Source organism: Rana temporaria, chromosome 3, assembly GCF_905171775.1.
Source record: "Rana temporaria chromosome 3, aRanTem1.1, whole genome shotgun sequence".
NCBI classification, from domain to species: domain Eukaryota; kingdom Metazoa; phylum Chordata; class Amphibia; order Anura; family Ranidae; genus Rana; species Rana temporaria.
The window spans coordinates 462,053,877-462,071,573 of NC_053491.1; the positions used below are offsets into that span (position 1 = coordinate 462,053,877).

The 17,697-nt window shown below is 48.8% G+C and overlaps 1 protein-coding gene across 1 annotated transcript in view; it reads right to left on the minus strand.

Moving 5' to 3' along the window:
• CNTROB (centrobin, centriole duplication and spindle assembly protein) overlaps positions 1-17,697 on the minus strand; it is an 84,282-nt gene that overhangs the window by 55,477 nt on the left and 11,108 nt on the right. The window contains exons 5-7 of the mRNA XM_040346786.1: positions 17,089-17,205; positions 3,030-3,146; positions 2,852-2,950 (exon numbers count right to left, since the gene is read on the minus strand). Coding sequence (XP_040202720.1) covers positions 2,852-2,950; positions 3,030-3,146; positions 17,089-17,205 — 333 coding nt within the window. The remainder of the gene's footprint in view (positions 1-2,851; positions 2,951-3,029; positions 3,147-17,088; positions 17,206-17,697) is intronic.

The window sequence follows — 17,697 nt, forward strand, 5'->3', positions numbered from 1 at the left end:
GAGAGAGAGAGAGAGAGAGAGAGAGAGAGAGAGAGAGAGAGAGAGAGAGAGAGAGAGAGAGAGAGAGAGGACGGCTAGGAGAGAGAGGACGGCTGAGAGAGAGAGAGAGAGAGAGAGAGAGAGAGAGAGAGAGAGAGGACGGCTGAGAGAGAGAGAGGATGGCTGAGAGAGAGGATGGTATCTGAAGATAGGTCTGTGCCCAATATAAATATATTTCTCCTGTGAATTCACTCTGTGCTTGATATTTTTACTGTTTCAACAGTGACACTTATTTCAGTGCAGGACATTAACCCCCCTGCCATGCTGCATATTAAAAAAAATCACACTCCTAGTTAATAATCTTCAGACTGCAGTCAGGTGGCTGCCTTCCGTATGGCAGCAGCCACCTGACTGCAGTCTGAAGATTATTAACTATGAGTGTGATTTTATGCTGTAAAGTGCTTTCTTACTTGAAAAGTTGAGAAATTCTACACCGACAGTCTGACACTGTGCTGCTGTCTGAACTTGGCGGCGGCGCTGGCTTGGCTCCTCTCGATGCTCCTCCCATGACCCCTCCCGCCTCCGGCCGTGAGGACGGTGCCGTAGTTGTAAACTTAGGGGGAGGGAAGTCGTGGGCGGCACGATGTCTATTGGCTGGCGCCGGCTGGCCGGGTGCAGGTCAGAGCAAGCGCCGAGGTTGATCGTAATATCCATGTCCATGCAGCTGCTGCGGCAAAGCACAACAGTGCTCCGGACACTTTGGCGCCCCCTCCCCTCAGGCGCCTGGGTGCAGTGCACCCTGTGCACCCCGTCTAGGATCGGCCCTGAGGACAACGACCCTAAACATACAGCCAGAGCTACAATGGAATGGTTTAGATCAAAGCATATTCATGTGTTAGAATGGCCCAGTAAAAGTCCAGACCTAAATCTCATTGAGAATCTGTGGCAAGACTTGAAAATTGCTGATCACAGACGCTCTCCATCCAATCTGACAGAGCTTGAGATATTTTGCAAAGAATAAAGGTCAAAAATGTCCCTCTCTAGATGTGCAAAGCTGGTAGAGACATTCCCAAAAAGACTTGAGCTGTAATTGCAGAGAAAGGAGGTTCTACAAAGTATTGACTCAGGGGGGCGCTATACACATGTACCCCACACTTTTCAGACATTTGTAAAAAATATTGAAAACAATTTATAATTTTCCTTCCACTTCACAATTATGTGCCACTTTGTGTTGGTCCATCACATAAAATCCCAATAAATACATTTACATTTTTAGTTGCAACATGACAAAATGTGGAAAATTTCAAGGGGTATGAATACTTTTTCAATGCAATGTGTGACAGAGGCTTTTGGAGGAGACTGAATGCTCGCCTCTTGCCTTGCGATCATGGGCCCTGGCATTTGGGGGGGGGGACGGTGCTCTTTGTGAGCTGTATGCCTGGGGACCCTGTATATGCCATTAGAGTGACCGATTCATACTGTTGGGACATACAGTGTAAGGAGATGCTAATGCCACCTCCTCCAGCCATCTGTCTGGTCTCTGTGCCAATTGACCCTGCTATTGTGTGAAGATGTCCTGTGTTTACACTTATGATAATGTGTATTGTATAGCAGAGGAGCGAGGAGATGTGAGGTCTACCCTGAAAGGTCATATCCAAGAGTCGCCAAGTCTGGGAAAATGATTAGTTTATTAGCTCATGTTAATTTATGTTCTGGTTACCTCTTATTTAAACTGTATATAAGGTTGTATTCTTGGTTCTATTAAACACTCCATGTTCAGCAGACAAACATGTCTCGTCTCGTTGTGTGCTTGTGAGCAGCTGGAATATCGGATATCTATATCCAGACTGATAGGAAGCGGTATATGACGGAAGCACTCAAGCGGAGTGTGGGACGTTCCGTTACACAATGGGCCAGATTCTCAGTGGAGATACGACGGCGTATCTCCAGATACGCCATCGTATCTCGGAGTTGCACTGTCGTATCTATGCGCCCGATTCAAAGAATCATTTACGCATAGATTTCCCTTAGACCCGACAGGCGTACGTCTCTTTCGCCGTCGGATCGTAACTGCATATTTACGCTGGCCGCTAGGGGCGTGTACGCTGATTTACGCGTCAAAATATGTAAATGAGCTAGATACGCGAATTCACAAACGTACGCCCGGCCGATGGAGTACAGTTACGCCGTTTACGTTAGGCTTTTCCCTGCGTATAGTTACCCCTGCTATATAGTGGCGTAAGTGCGGCGTACCAATGTTAAGTATGGCTGTCATTCCCGCGTCAAAATTTGAAAAAGTTACGTCGTTTGTGTAAGTCGTCCGTGAATGGGGCTGGACGTCATTTACGTTCACGTCGAAACCAATGACCTCCTTGCGGCGTATTAGGAGCAATGCACACTGGGAAATTCCACGGACGGCACATGCGCCGTTCGGGAAAAACGTCAATCACGTCGGGTCACAGAACATTAACATAAAACACGCCCCCCTGTCCCACATTTGAATTAGGTGGGCTTACACTGGCCGATTTACTCTACGCCGCTGCAACTTACGGAGCAAGTGCCTTGAGAATACAGCACTTGCCCGTCTAAGTTGTGGAGGCGTAACGTAAGTCGGATACGTTACGCCCGCACAAAGATACGCCGATCTACGAGAATCTACCCCAATGTATTTTATGGTAGAAGAGACATAATAAATCTGTTTTGCAATACATATTTCTCAGCTAGCAGTTTTTTACATTTCAGATTCAGGTACACTTTAAAGCTGAGTTCCAGCCACAGAGCTTAATGCACAGTTGAAAACACATATATGGGAAATGATGGGGGGAAAATGTTTAACAGAAATGCAGACCACAAGAAAACGTTGATCTCTCACCTGTTTCTGCAGTTCTAATTGGCGATCGTCTGCTGCGTGCTTTTCTCTCTCCAGGGACTCCAAGACCTCAGACAGCTCCTGCTGCACCTGACTTAATGCCTGAAAGATGGAGCAGACTATAGGAGAAGAGCTTGTGTAGAATGTAGGCCCTACTCAATATGGCCGACCTCTGGCTCACCTTCTGATCTTCGGATCCGACTCTCTCTGCCTCCTCCTTCTCCTGCTTCAGACGACGAACGGCCTCCTCACGCTGAAGCTCCTGCTGCTTCCAACCTCCCACAACCATGGCCAGAGTCTGGAAAGGAAAAAGCCATCAAAGCCATTGAGTACCTTTTCACCATTTCTATCTGATACATGGCATATATCACATGCACAGGGCTCAAAATTTCAAGTCCTGAGCAACTAGCCAGGCCTCAAGGGTTATTTGGCCCAGTTGCCCCACTTAGCCCACTCCACCCCCAATTCCACCCCTTAACACGCTCATGTAAATTATCTCATAAAATGACACTTAATATTTATTTTTATAACTTCTGCATAATACATTTAACAACTGTGTCCGTGCCCACCAATGCAGGCTGCGTGTGTCCACCATGTATCCTTGTGCCCACCAATGTACCCTTGGGTCCACCATGCAGCCTTGTGCCCAGTTCCCACCAATGCAGCCTTGTGCCCACCAATACAGCCTTGTGCCCAGTTCCCACCAATGCAGCCTTGTACCCACCAATTCAGCCTATCTGTGCAGGGGAGGAGAGGAACAGGAGAGCAGCCCAGGTGTTCAGAGCGCAGCGTGGGGAACAGAGCGAAAACAGTTCATTTTAATTACTGTGTTCCTGCCGCGCAACATCATATACAGCCCCGCCCCCTGGCCAGGGGAACTTTGATTGAAAGATCACGCGTCACTGGGATTGGACGGGTGATCTGTCTATCAAAGTCCTGGGACCAGGAGGAGGACTCCCATTTCACACAGGCTGCCGGCTCACCCCCGCTCCCAGGCAGCCCTTCCTTGCCAGCCCTCAAAATCCACTCGCAAAATGCGAGCAGGCGAGTGGATTGTTTGAGGGCTGACATACAATATACACTGATCAGTCATAACTTTAGACACTTGACAGGTAAAGTGAATAACATTGATTATCTCATTACAATGGCATTTGGAAGTGGGTGGTATACATTAGGCAGCAAGCGAACATGTTGTCCCTGTTATTGAGGTGTTCTAAGCAGGAAAATGGGCAAGCGCAAAGATTTAGGTGGCTTTGACGAGGGCAAAATTGTGATGGCTAGATGATTGGGTCAGAGGATCTCCAAAACTGCAGCTCTTGTGGGATGTTCCCGGTCTGCAGTGGTCCGGACCTACCAAAAATGGTCCATGGAAGGAAACCCAGCAACAGGGTCATGGGTGGCCAAGGCTCATTGATGCATGAGGGGAGAGAAGGTTGGCCCATGTAGTCCGATCCAATAGAAGAGCTGCTGTTGCTCAAATTGGTGAAACTTAATGCTGGTTCTGATAGAAAGATGTCAGATCACGCAGTGCATCGTAGTTTGTTGTATATGGGGCTGTGTAGCCGCAGACTGGTTAGGCCAGCGTCCACAGCCAAAAGCACCTAAAATAGTCATCTGAGCATCAGAACTGGACCACAGGAGCAATGGGAGAATGTAGCCTGGTCTGATAAATTCAAGAATGGTTTGAGAAACACAAAAAAAAAAAAAATACAAATTTTCAAGATTTCAGTCCAATAAAAGCATCTGTGGGCTGTCCAATCCATGAAGGCCCCACCTCACAACTCAATGGATCTATTACTGATGGCTCGGTGTCAGATACCACAGCATATTTTCAATGGTCTAGTAGAGTCCATGCCTTGACAGGTTATGGTGGGTGGTCAAAAAGCTATGGCTGATCAGTGTATATGTCCATGTAAAATTTAAAGCCCAATCCCTTATATATCTGCAGGACCTGGTCCTGCAATTCTGGCTCTCTGAGGTCTCATTCAACCCCCCCCACCAACGACCAAAGCCTACCAACATTACACAACCCAGGAGCCTTCAGAGCAATCTCAAGTGCACTACACATGCACCTTTTTGTCAGTGGCCATTTGCAAGAACCAGGAAAGGACAATCGGCCACCACACTGGATTTGCTTGGTGTGAGAGTATGTATTTTAGGCAGGAGTAAAGTCTCTCTTTAGTACATTTAAAGAAGCACCACGTGCACCTACAGCCCCATGTTAATGAAGTGATCAGTGCCCTAGTTGATGCTTTGACCACATGATTGGGAGGAACCACTTTGATTGGTTCCCATTTCCCAATTGTCTGTGTGGACAAGAGCGGTTGGTGACAGATAGCGTTGAGAGCCACCAGCCATGCAAATGTCAGCTTTTAACATTTAAAAGTGGAGGTTTATTGACATATCCCCAGCATAGGACATTATGCTAGGCAACGGTTACAAGACAACCAAAGGCAGGAAGGTGAAAGAGCTAGAACGTCCAAGGCCCCTTTTTACACGGGCCTGATCTGTTTTTTGCATAGCATGGGATCCGTCCGCTGCTCCCCTGTTGAGGTGAGTGGATCGGGCAGATGACCGGTCCGTGTGCACACCGCTTATGCAAAGCGGACACAAACACAGCCTTCTCTGCTCTATGGGCAATGGGTGTAAACGGACCAGCCGTCGGTTTTACACCCAGCTGCCCTCCAATCCTAGATGCTCTTTGATTATTTTTTGCTGGACTAGATCAGACCCTGAGGTAAAATGGACACAGGTCCGTTTACATTCGGTGCTCCATAGGAGAAGAATGGAGGGTCTGATCGGGTCCGGCAAAAAAAAAAGCTGAGTTAGGCTTACCGGTAACACCTTTTCTGAGAGTCTTCCAGGACAGCCCATGAGACCTAGGGCTCCTCCTACCAGGACAGGAAACACGTTAACCCCCACCAGATAAAAGGGCGGTCCTCCAGGCCCCATGCCAGTCTTCGAGAACTGTAGGACTACCCTGAAAAACATATGCATTAAAACACATAACTTCCATACAACAAAACTGGGTGGGAATCCGGCTGTCCTGGAAGATTCTCAGAAAAGGAGTTACCGGTAAGCCTAACTCAGCTTTTCTCTCAAGCGTCTTCCAGGACAGCCCATGAGACGATGAGCCAGAACTTACCAGTCTAGGGTGGGACAACTGCCTGAAGGATCTTTCGACCAAACGCCTGATCTTGAGCGGATAGCAGATCCAGGCAATAATGCTTAATAAAGGTCGAGTAACTGGACCATGTGGCAGCTTTACAGATTTGTTCCGGTGAAGCACCAGCCCTCTCAGCCCAAGACGCAGCCAAAGCCCTTGTTGAATGCGCTGTAACAAAAGGTGTGGGAACTTCTCTGATTTTATAGGATTCTGAGATTGCCTGCTTAATCCATCTAGCCAATGTGGCTTTAGATGCACCTTTACCCTTGTGTGTACCTGAAAAAAGGACAAATAAAGCGTCTGTCTTCCTGAAGGTCTTGGTGACCTCTAGATATGCAAGAAGGGTTCTTCTTACATCCAAAAAACTAAATTTCTTTTCCTGATCACCCTGTGGTGAACTACAAAAGGATGGCAGTACAATGTCCTGTGATCTGTGAAATGTACTAGCTACCTTAGGCAAAAAACCTGGATCAGTTTTTAATACAACTCGATCCTCCAGAATCGTGAGGAAAGGCTCCCTCACTGATAAGGCCTGTAACTCGCTTACTCTACGAGCTGAGGTAATAGCTACTAAAAAAATTGTTTTTAAGGTAAGTAGTTTAACAGAAATATCCTCTAAAGGCTCAAAAGGAAACTCTACCAGAGTTTGAAGTACCAGGGACAGGTCCCAAGTTGGACAACTTCTTACCACTACTGGCCTGGCCCTTGAAATGGATTTAAAGAATCTAGCTACCGTGGGATTTTCCAAAAGAGAAAACTGGAGGAAAACGCTGATAGCTGCCGCCTGCACCTTCAAGGTACTAACTGAAAGACCCTTGTCGACACCCTCTTGAAAAAAATCCAAAATATAAGGAACATCATGCGTTGATCTTTGGTTTTCAGACAACCATGAATTAAACTTTTTCCAAACTTTGGAATAAATGGCTCTAGTGACTGGTTTTCTGCAATTTATCAAGGTTTTGATCACCTTGTCCGAAAATCCCTGAGCCTTCAGTATCTTCTCTTCAGATACCAAGCTGTCAAGCTTAATGAAACCACCTGTGGGTGTGACACTGGACCCTGCGACAACAAGTCCTCTCTGTTCTGAAGTCTCAGTGGAGGCTCCGAGACCAGAGACTGTAGCAGGGAAAACCATGGCCTCTTGGGCCAGAAGGAGCGATCAAAATAAGGTCTGTCTCTTCTAGGAGAAACTTCCGGAGTACTTCCGGAATGAGTCTGATCGGCGGAAAGGCATAGCAAAGGTCGAAGGGCCATGGATTCGCCAGGGCATCTATCCCCAGTGATCGATCCTCTGGGTTTTGAGAAAAGAACTCCTCTGTCTTGCGGTTGTCCCGATTTGCGAACAGATCTGCTTCGGGACAACCCCATTTGTTGGTGATCTCCGCAAAGACTTTTGGATGAAGCGACCAATTGTCTCGCTCCACCCTGTGGCGACTGAGGTAGTCTGCCAGACTGTTTTGTGTCCCCTTCAGGTGCACTGCTGAAATTGAGCCTAGATTTACTTCTGCCCAAGACAACATTTCTTGTGCTATTCCTTGAAGAATTCGACTCCTCGTGCCTCCTTGTTTGTTGAGGTACGCCACTGTCGCAATGTTGTCTGACAGAATCTGGAGATTGTGACCCCTGATCTCCGATTGAAAGGCTTGCAGGGCTGTGTGAACCGCTAGCAGTTCCCTCTGGTTCAATGAAGCTCTTGCTTCCTTCGAGGACCATTTCCCCTGTGCGACCTGATCTTTGAGGTGGGCTCCCCATCCCCAGGCGCTTGCATCTGTCGTGATCCTCTTGGATATCGAGATGGACCATGGCAGGCCTTTTGTTAGGTGCAGATTCTTTCTCCACCACCACAAACTTCTTTTTACCTTGGTAGGTAACCAAACTTTTGACTCTAGGGACCTGGCGTCCCCATCCCAATTTTCTAGAAGGAATCTCTGCAATGGTCTCTGATGGAACCTTGCCCATGGTACCGCAGGGAAACACGAGGTCATGAGACCCACCGTCCTTGAAATTTCCATCAGCAAGACCAACTGATTGGTCTGTAAGGCTGACACTGCTTGCACCATCTTGGAGACCTTCTCTTCTGGGAGAAAAACTTTTTGGACTACTAAGCAAAAGTCGTAACCCAGGTACTTCACCCTCTGGGCTGAATCTAGGGAAGACTTTTCCCTGTTTATCAGCCAGCCCAGGGACTGAAGAAAGTCTAGTACAGTCTGGAGATCTGCTAGTAATTTTTGGTGGGATTCTGCCACTATTAATAGGTCGTCCAGGTAAGGGATGATAGTTATCGCCGTTAACCTTAGTGGAGCCAGCGCCTCCCCCAATACCTTTGTGAAGATACGAGGGGATGAGGACAGACCGAAGGGGAGGGCCTGAAATTGAAAGTGCCTGATTTCCGTTCCCATTTTTACCGCTATTCTCAGGAATTTCTGGAATGCCGGGTGGATCGGGACATGTAGGTAAAGCATCCCTTAGATCCAACGTGGCCATAAAACAATTTGGGTAAAGCAGATTCTTGATAGAGAACACTGTCTCCATCCTGAAGTGCTTGTACCTGATCGATCGATTTAGAGATCGAAGATTCAGAATGAGCCGATACTTCCCTGACGGCTTTCTGATGACAAAAATGTGGGAATAAAACCCTTTGTTCTGATCTGACCGGGGAACAGGAATCAGGACTTTCTGGTCTAACAATTCTCCTACTTGGAGACCCAGGGCTCTTGCTTTCTCCCGATCTTTGGGAGGAGAGGTGATCAAGAGACGTTCTGGTGGCTGGCAGGAAAATTCTAGTCTGTACCCATTTGTCACCAGATCCAGGCTGAAGGGACTTGAGGTGACGGCTGCCCATTGTGGGAGAAAGGCCTTCAATCTTCCCCCCACTGGCAGAAGCTGGTCATTGTGGTTTGGCGGGCTGCTGAGGTGTGTTAAATAAAACACCTCCTCTACCCTTGCCTTTGTATCCGGTCCAATGTTTCTTGGGCCTATTGTCCTTTTCTTTAGGACCCTGTTGCCATGGCAGGCCTTTGTTTTGTCCACAAAATTTTTTTCTTCCAGTCTGCTTTTTCTTTTCTGGAAAGGCCTTTTTCCTATCGGCCGTACGTTCCAGAGCCTCCTGCAGACCTGGGCCAAAAAGATGCACCCCGGTCAGGGGCAGCCCACATAATCTTAATTTAGATGCTGCATCCCCAGACCATGTTTTAAGCCAAACACTTCTTCTGGCTGAGTTCACTAAAGCTGAAGTCCTGGCTGTCATCCTGACTGATTCTGCAGAAGAATCAGCCAAAAAACCCACAGCACTAAACAGGAGAGGAAAGGATTTTAAAATCTCTTCCCTAGAAGTACCTGCCAAAAGATGGGTTTGGATTTGTGTAAGCCATTCCTCCAAATTTCTGGCTACACAAGTGGAAGCTAAAGCTGGTTTGGGATTCCCCATAGCTGAATCCCAGGCTCTATGAAGAAGGACATCACATTTTTTGTCCATAGGATCCTTAAGCGTACCCATATCATCAAACGCCAGGTCCGAATTTTTTGAAACCTTTGAAAGAGGAGCGTCTAACTTAGGGTTCTTGTTCCACGGTAGCGCTGCGTCCTCATCACATGGAAACCGTCTTTTTAGGTTACCAGAAAAGAAAGGTTTTCTCTCTGGATTCTCCCACTCCAGTTTGATCGTATCAAGGAGGGAATCGTGCACTGGAAAGTTTTTTACTTTTCTTTTTGTGCAACCCTTTGTACATAAGGTCATGTTTGGACATTTGTACCTCCTCCTCCTCACCCCATTTGTTGGTGATCTCCGCAAAGACTTCTGGATGAAGCGACCAATTGTCTAGCTCCACCCTGTGGCGACTGAGGTAGTCTGCCAGACTGTTTTGTGTCCCCTTCAGGTGCACTGCTGAAATTGAGCCTAGATTTACTTCTGCCCAAGACAACATTTCTTGTGCTATTCCTTGAAGAATTCGACTCCTCGTGCCTCCTTGTTTGTTGAGGTACGCCACTGTCGCAATGTTGTCTGACAGAATCTGGAGATTGTGACCCCTGATCTCCGATTGAAAGGCTTGCAGGGCTCTGTGAACCGCTAGCAGTTCCCTCTGGTTCGATGAAGCTCTTGCTTCCTTCGAGGACCATTTCCCCTGTGCGACCTGATCTTTGAGGTGGGCTCCCCATCCCCAGGCGCTTGCATCTGTCGTGATCCTCTTTCTCTTATGTGGCTGTGCTTGGGATTTGTCCTGGGTCTTGCCCTGGAAGACATAAAATAAATAACCCCCCTAAATAACAAAACCACAAATAAATACTCCATCACCACGTGCAGGAGAAGGGAAAGTGTGTCCCCCAACACCAAATCCTATGATTGGGAGGGGGGGGGGGGAACACTTATCAGGATAGCGAAAAAAATAGAGTTACGTACCGGTAACGTCTTTTCCAGTAGTCTTTCAGGACAGCCCACAATTGAGAGATACTCCTCCTCTTCCTCTAGGAAACACTGCGCCAGCCCATAAATTTCTCACTCCCCCTGCCAGACCTCAGTTTTTATACGAGCACCTCCGGTCAGCTGGGGAGACACAAGAACATGTTAATAACATACAATTACATATCAACATCATGTCCTGGTCTTGAAATCAGACTTCCTCTATTCGGGTGGGTACCCAGGGCTGTCCTGAAAGACTACTGGAAAAGACGTTACCGGTACGTAACTCTATTTTTCCCCTCCCGTCTTTCAGGACAGCCCACAATTGAGAGGATAATCGAGAACTTACCAACTAGGGTGGGACTATGGCTTGCAAAACCTTTCGCCCAAAGGCTTGCTCACCTGCCGAAACCAGGTCCACCCTGTAGTGTTTAACAAAGGTGGTGTAGCTGGACCATGTTGCTGCTTTGCAAATCTGTTCCGGCGTTGCTCCAGCTCTTTCTGCTTGAGAGGTTGCCAGCGCTCGAGTGGAGTGTGCTTTTATTCCTGTAGGGATTTCCCTACCAGCCAAGGTGTATGCTTGCCCAATGCTTAGTCTTAGCCACCTGGCAATAGTGCGCCTGGATGCTTTGCATCCCTTCCTGGTTCCAGAAAATAAAACAAATAGTGAGTCTGACCTTCTAAACGGTTTAGTCACCTCTAAGTAATGTAGGATACTTCTCCTAACATCTAACGTACTGAAACGTCGTTCCCTTTCCCCCGGAGGGTTGGAACAAAAAGAGGGTAAAACTATATCTTGACTCCTGTGAAACTTTGAAGTCACTTTAGGAAGAAAGGCTGGATCGGTCTTGAAAACGACCCGATCCGGGAAAATAACACAAAAAGGGGGTCTGATCGATAGAGCTTCTAGCTCGCTGACCCTCCTAGCAGTGGTCACTGCAACCAAAAAAGCTGTTTTTAAGGTTAAATCCCTTAGAGAACAATTATCTAAGGGCTCAAAGGGAGTACCCGTTAGGGTACGCAACACCAGAGACAGGTCCCAACTGGGGAAGGGTGGCCCTCGAGCTGGTCTCTGTCTGGATAGTGCTTTAAAGAACCTGACTACCCAGGGACTGGTGGCCAGAGGTTTTTCTAAATACACCGTAAGTGCCGAAACCTGCCCTTTAAGGGTGCTAACTGAAAGACCCTTATCTGCCCCACACTGAAGAAATTCTAAGACAGCCGTGGGGCTCTGTACAGAACAGGGGCAATTTACACACCATTCGTTGAAACGAAGCCAAACCTTCTTGTAAATTTTGCGGGTCTCCTTTTTTCTACTATTAAGGAGGGTGGCAATTAAACCTTCGGAAAATCCCTTGGATCTTAGTATGGCTTCCTCAGTAGCCACGCTGCTAGCCTCCACCTGTGAACTTGTGGGCATAGGACTGGGCCCTGTGATAGAAGATCCTCCCGCTGAGGTAGAAATAAGGGTGGTTCTGCCGCTAACTGTTTGAGGACTGAGAACCATGCCCTCTTGGGCCAGTAAGGAGCTACCAGGACTAGAGAGGTGTGCTCTGATTGGAATTTTCTCAGTACTGCTGGAAGAAGTACCGGAGGTGGGAATGCATAGCATCTTCCGAACTTCCAGCTTTGGGACAGGGCATCCACTCCCCTTGCTCCTTCTCCTTTGTTCAGGGAGAAGAAACAGGGGGTCTTCGCATTTTCTCTTGAGGCGAAGAGGTCCACCTCCAGAGTTCCCCATCTCTTGTTCAGGAGATGAAAGACCTCCTGGTTGAGGGTCCACTCGCCCTCCCTCAGCTGCCTTCGACTGAGGAAGTTTGCTGTCACGTTTCTTTCTCCCCTCAGAAAGACCGCCGAAAGGGAGAGGGTGTGGATCTCGGCCCAGCCCAGAATCTCTGCTGTCAGGACCGACAAACTTTCGCTTCTCGTGCCGCCCTGCTTGTTTAAGTAGGCTACGGCCGATGAATTGTCCGATCTCACCTGAATGTGGTGCCCCTGGAGTTCTTCCTGAAAGAACCTGAGGGCTAGGCCCACTGCCCTCAGCTCCTTCCAATTGGAAGATCTTTTCAGATCCTGGAGACCCCAGGTACCCTGCGCTGGAAGGGATCCCAGGTGCGCTCCCCAGCCCTTGCCGCTTGCGTCTGTGGTTACCACCCGAGGCACCGGGATAATCCACAGACGTCCTTGGGTTACGTTGGTGGCCTTTCTCCACCACCAGAGGGAACTTTTTACCTGAAGTGGTACTTGAATCAAGGAGTCTAGGGCTTCTAGGCTGTGATCCCAGACCCTTAGTAGGAAGGCCTGCAGCGGGCGAAAGTGAATACCTGCCCACTGCACGGCTGGGAGGGCAGATGTCAACAGACCTAGCGTTGACATCAGGGACCTTAGTGACACCTGTTGATTGTTTTGGAGGGAAGCCACTGCTCTGTCCAACTTCTTGACTTTCTCTACCGGGAGGAACACTCTTGAGAGAGTAGAATCCAGCAGGTACCCCAGGTAAGTGATCCGTTGGGATGGATTTAAACTGGACTTTTCTAGGTTCAGTAACCACCCTAGGTCCGTTAGAACCTTCTTGGTCACTTCCAGGTCCCTGGATAGCTGCTCTGGCGAGGCTGCGAAAAGAAGCAGGTCGTCCAGATAGGCTATGATGGATATTCCCTGAAGTCGCAGAAACGCTATGGGTTCTGCCAGGATCTTGGTAAAAATCCGGGGCGATGAGGATAGCCCGAATGGCAGAGCCTGGAACTGGAGGTGTACAATCGTTCCCTCTAGGTCCACGGCCAATCGCAGATATTTCTGAGAATTCTCTGCGATCGGAACGTGTAAGTATGCGTCTCTGAGGTCCAGAGATACCATGAAACAATTGAGGGGAAGGAGGGCTCTGACTGTATAAATCGATTCCATGCGGAATTTCCTGTATGAAATGGATCTGTTCAGAGGTTTTAGGTTTAGGATTAACCTGTATTTCCCCGAGGGCTTCTTTACCACAAAGATGTGTGTATAAAATCCCCTTCCTTCCTCTGCCCTTGGAACTCTGAGGATGACACTCTGATCCTCTAGCTCCCTTAGAGCTCTCAACAAGGCTTCGGATTTCTCCTTGTCCCTGGGTAGATGGGTGACTAGGTATCTCTGGGGGGGAGGCGATGAAAATTCCAGTCGGTATCCCCCTCTTATGACCGCCAGGACAAACTGGTTTGGGGAAATTGATTCCCATTGTGGGAGAAAGGTCCCCAGTCTTCCTCCCACCCTGACTAGCGAGTCATGGGTTCTTAGGGGGCTGGACAGGAGGGTGAAAAATCGCTCCACCTCTGCCTCTGCCCCTGGGGGTCCAAACCTTCTTTTGGCCTGCCGGTTTGGCCCCTTTTTGTTTTTGCGGACGAAACCCCCTTCCTGCCTGTACTGTGACTTTTCTTTTAGGAGGAAAGGCCTTCTTTTTGTCCGCCGTGCGGTCTAGTACTGCTTCAAGGCCTGGGCCAAAAAGCAGGTCACCTGTGAAGGGAATACCACATAACTTGGATTTAGAGGCGCTGTCGCCAGTCCAAGTCTTGAGCCAGAGGGCCCTTCTGGCCGAGTTAGCCAGAGCAGCCGATCTGGCCGACATGCGGACTGACTCCGCTGAGGCATCCGCTATATAAGCGACTCCTTGCAGGATAGTAGGGAATGAGGCTAAAATAGTTTCCTTATCCGTACCAGCTTCAATGTGCTCCTGAATCTTAGAGAGCCAATGCTCCAGATTGCGAGCCATTACCGTGACGGCAAGTTCTGGTTTAAGATTCCCTATAGTAGAATCCCAACATTTCTTTAATAGGGAATCCATTCTTTTGTCCATAACATCGGACAAAACCCCCATGTCCTCAAACGCTAAATCCGTGTTCCTGGACACTTGGGAGAAGGCGGCGTCTAATTTGGGGCTCTTGTTCCAAACAGACGAAGGATCCTCTGAGAAAGGGAATCTCCTCTTTAGGGATCTGGAAAAAAAGGGTTTCCTTTCAGGATCCTGCCACTCCTTCTTAATGGTCTCAACCAGTATATCATGTACTGGGAAGACCTTTTTCTCTTGCTCCTCCAGACCTCTGTACATTCGATCATGGAGGGTAAGAGGTTTCTTGTCGGTTTGGATACCAAGGGTTGTGTAAACTGCCCCTAAGAGGTCCTCTACCTCATCCAGTGACAATTTGTACCTAGAGGGCTTCCTGGACTCCCCGTCTTGGTCCTCTCCATCTGACCCCTCTTGAGAATCAGAGGTGGCACTATCTGGAGGAACCTGTTCCTCTTGGGAAGGGCCTGCGGAAACATCTGCCATAGCTGCTGCAATGGGTATGACAGGAGCAGGACCCTGAGCCTGTGGCTGGGTTGTAACCTGGGTGGGGACAGCCAAAGGCTGTAACCTCTCAAACAGAGATTTGAATGAGGAGAAAGTGGATGACAGCTCTTTAACAGAGGCTGCAAGTCCTGACTCCTGTTCTAATTCATTTTCCCTGACTAAGGATCGAATGCAATCCCTACACAGGACCTTAGTCCATGATTCTGGACGGACATCCCTACAGGAGGCACACTTCCTCTTTGAGCTATGCCTTCCACCACCCGTTTTTTCAATGGCCTTCTGAAACACAGAAAAGGGCAGAAAACAACAGTTTTAAAAAAATTATAAATTTGGTTACAACCCTGGGAGTGCACCTAGCCCTCTATAAATCCTGGGACTAAGGACTCCCCCTCCCCTGGCCACCCAGGGGGCTTGCCTCCCCATGCATTGAACCCTACATGGAGAGGCAAACCTAAGCTAGAGAGCGCCCCTCCCCAGGGTACTCTTACCTTAGGCTCGCTGGAGGTAGCGTCAGTTGTCAGGGCTGGCTCTGGAGATGCTGCCGACATGACCGCAGGTGGCTGCTTGCTGAGAGCTTCTCTTCGCCTGTGCGAGATCCGACTCCCTCCAGCGTCCGCCCGGACCTCCTATCAGCACCGCGACCCGGAACCGGAAGTCGCGGTTCAAAGGGGAGACATCCGCTCTACGCCGGAAATGATGTCACCCGCCGTCCAGCCCGCTCGGTTCAAAAAAAAATTTGCGGCCTGTAGTACAGGGCGAGCCCTGATGTCTCCCTTGCTGCGCCCCGCTGGACGAGATAGGGGTCCCCCGCAACCAGGAGCCGCGCTCGGCGTGGATGGGGTGGCTAATGGTGGGCCTGCACCACACCAGGATAAACCTGGAAGCCTCTGCTTCCTTTAAGGTAAAAGAAATGGCCTCAGTCCTCTGCCTGAATTGGCCTAGGTTCCCATGCACAGTGTCTCCCCACCGGAGGAAACACTAATACTGGAGGTCTGGCAGGGGGAGTGAGAAATTTATGGACTGGCGCAGTGTTTCCTAGAGGAAGAGGAGGAGTATCTCTCAATTGTGGGCTGTCCTGAAAGACGGGAGGGGAAAAGTCAATACTTAAAGCTTACCTGAGAGGTGCTGGTGTTGGAGACTGCATCTGCCTGAGAAGGAACTGCAGGAGAATCCATGCCGCCCGACTGGTATTCTAACAGCCTGTGCTGCTTCTACCAGCGATCACCAGCCAGCCATTTAAAGCTACTTTTTCACGCCGTTTTGGAGACTGGAACCGCGTCTCCGGCGCCCGATGATGACGTCATACGACCCGGAAGCGACCCCTCTGGATCTTCCTATGGGCCAGCTTGGAGCGCAGAAGCTCCACCCCTCCAGCGCCAGTGACTTCCTGGAATCCCAGCACGAGACAGCCCTGCTGTGTGCGGGACCCGTCACCACCAAACGGCTGCAGCTTAAGCTATGACGCTAGGGGCCCGACGCCATCCCGGTCCTGGCCCTCTCCAGGCACAGAGAAAAAGAGCCGCAGATTACCACCTCTCCAGTGGACACTGCACATGGCACGGAGGTTAGTTTAAAATTAGCACATACCCCTAAACAGCCATTAGAGCCCCTGCTCATGAGACCTAGGGGGACCAGGTTCCTTGAAACATGTTACCCCCCGTCCGGAGGAAACACTAATACTGGCATGGGGCCTGGAGGACCGCCCTTTTATCTGGTGGGGGTTAACGTGTTTCCTGTCCTGGTAGGAGGAGCCCTAGGTCTCATGGGCTGTCCTGGAAGACGCTTGAGAGAAAAAAAAAACACTGACAGCCAGACCTGATCGGACTCTCCTCTATGAAACGATGCATGTAAATGGACTTGTGTCCGTTTACGCTTGGCTACCTCCGGATCCGATCTGCTACGAAAAAAAAAAAAAAAAAAACGTAAGGGGATCTGTTCCTCTCTAGCTGGCCGGATCAGAGGGTGAAAGGGGCCTATCAGCTTTTCTTTACCGTTTCTGGAGGAGGGAGAAAGGAAAGGAAAGGAAAGGAAAGGAAAGGAAAGGAAATCCTAACCATACCCATTGTCTTGGGAAAATATATATTTATGTACATATTACAAACATAAGTAGCACCAATATGCAGTACAGTCCCCGATGCACATAAATTGGCACCGGCTCACTTCACTCCTGATTTTAACTTTCATCTGGCATGTGGTGACACATTAGAACTGTATCTATAGTAATATAAAACTAAAAAAGTCACATCTTTTGAAGAAAAATAAAATAAAAAAGGTGCAATATGATAGATGCTTTATTCATTTCCCTTGAGCGGTTTAGTACATGAGGCTTGATGCGATTAGGGATAAAGTATCACCTGGTCCAGCTGCTGGATCATGGCGTCCTTTCTGCGGTCGGCGGTCATGGAGATGGACAGTCTTTGTTGTAATTCCAGCATCTCGTTCTGCAGGTTTTGGATGTGTCGCTCCAGGTGCTGCATGGGGAGAGAGAAAACAAGATTGCCATTGTAAAGTTTGACTTGGACACAACCATTGTGGGGGGGGGGGGGGGAGATATGTAATAGGAGGTCAATTATAAAAAAGCCAAAGTGGTTTAATTCAAGCTGGACCCATGTGATGCATTAACGAGATTACAGCGCAGAGGCTTAACAGCTGATCCGAAGTCAAGACAGAAGAAGACGGAAACATTGAGGGAGGGGAGAGATCGGGCAGAGACAGAAGATAAAGAGTTACACTGCATTGGCATAAAGGCAAATGTCTCCTGATGTTGCACACACACACACACACACACACACAACCCAGCTACCCTCTGAGTCTGGATCCCAAATGTGTGTCACTGTACCTTTAATTATACAGTAACCTCTACAGACCCCATTTAGGACAAAACAACAGAGACTCCTCAACCACTTGCCTACCGGGGGACTTTCACCCCCTTCCTGCCCAGGCCAATTTTCAGCTTTCACAGT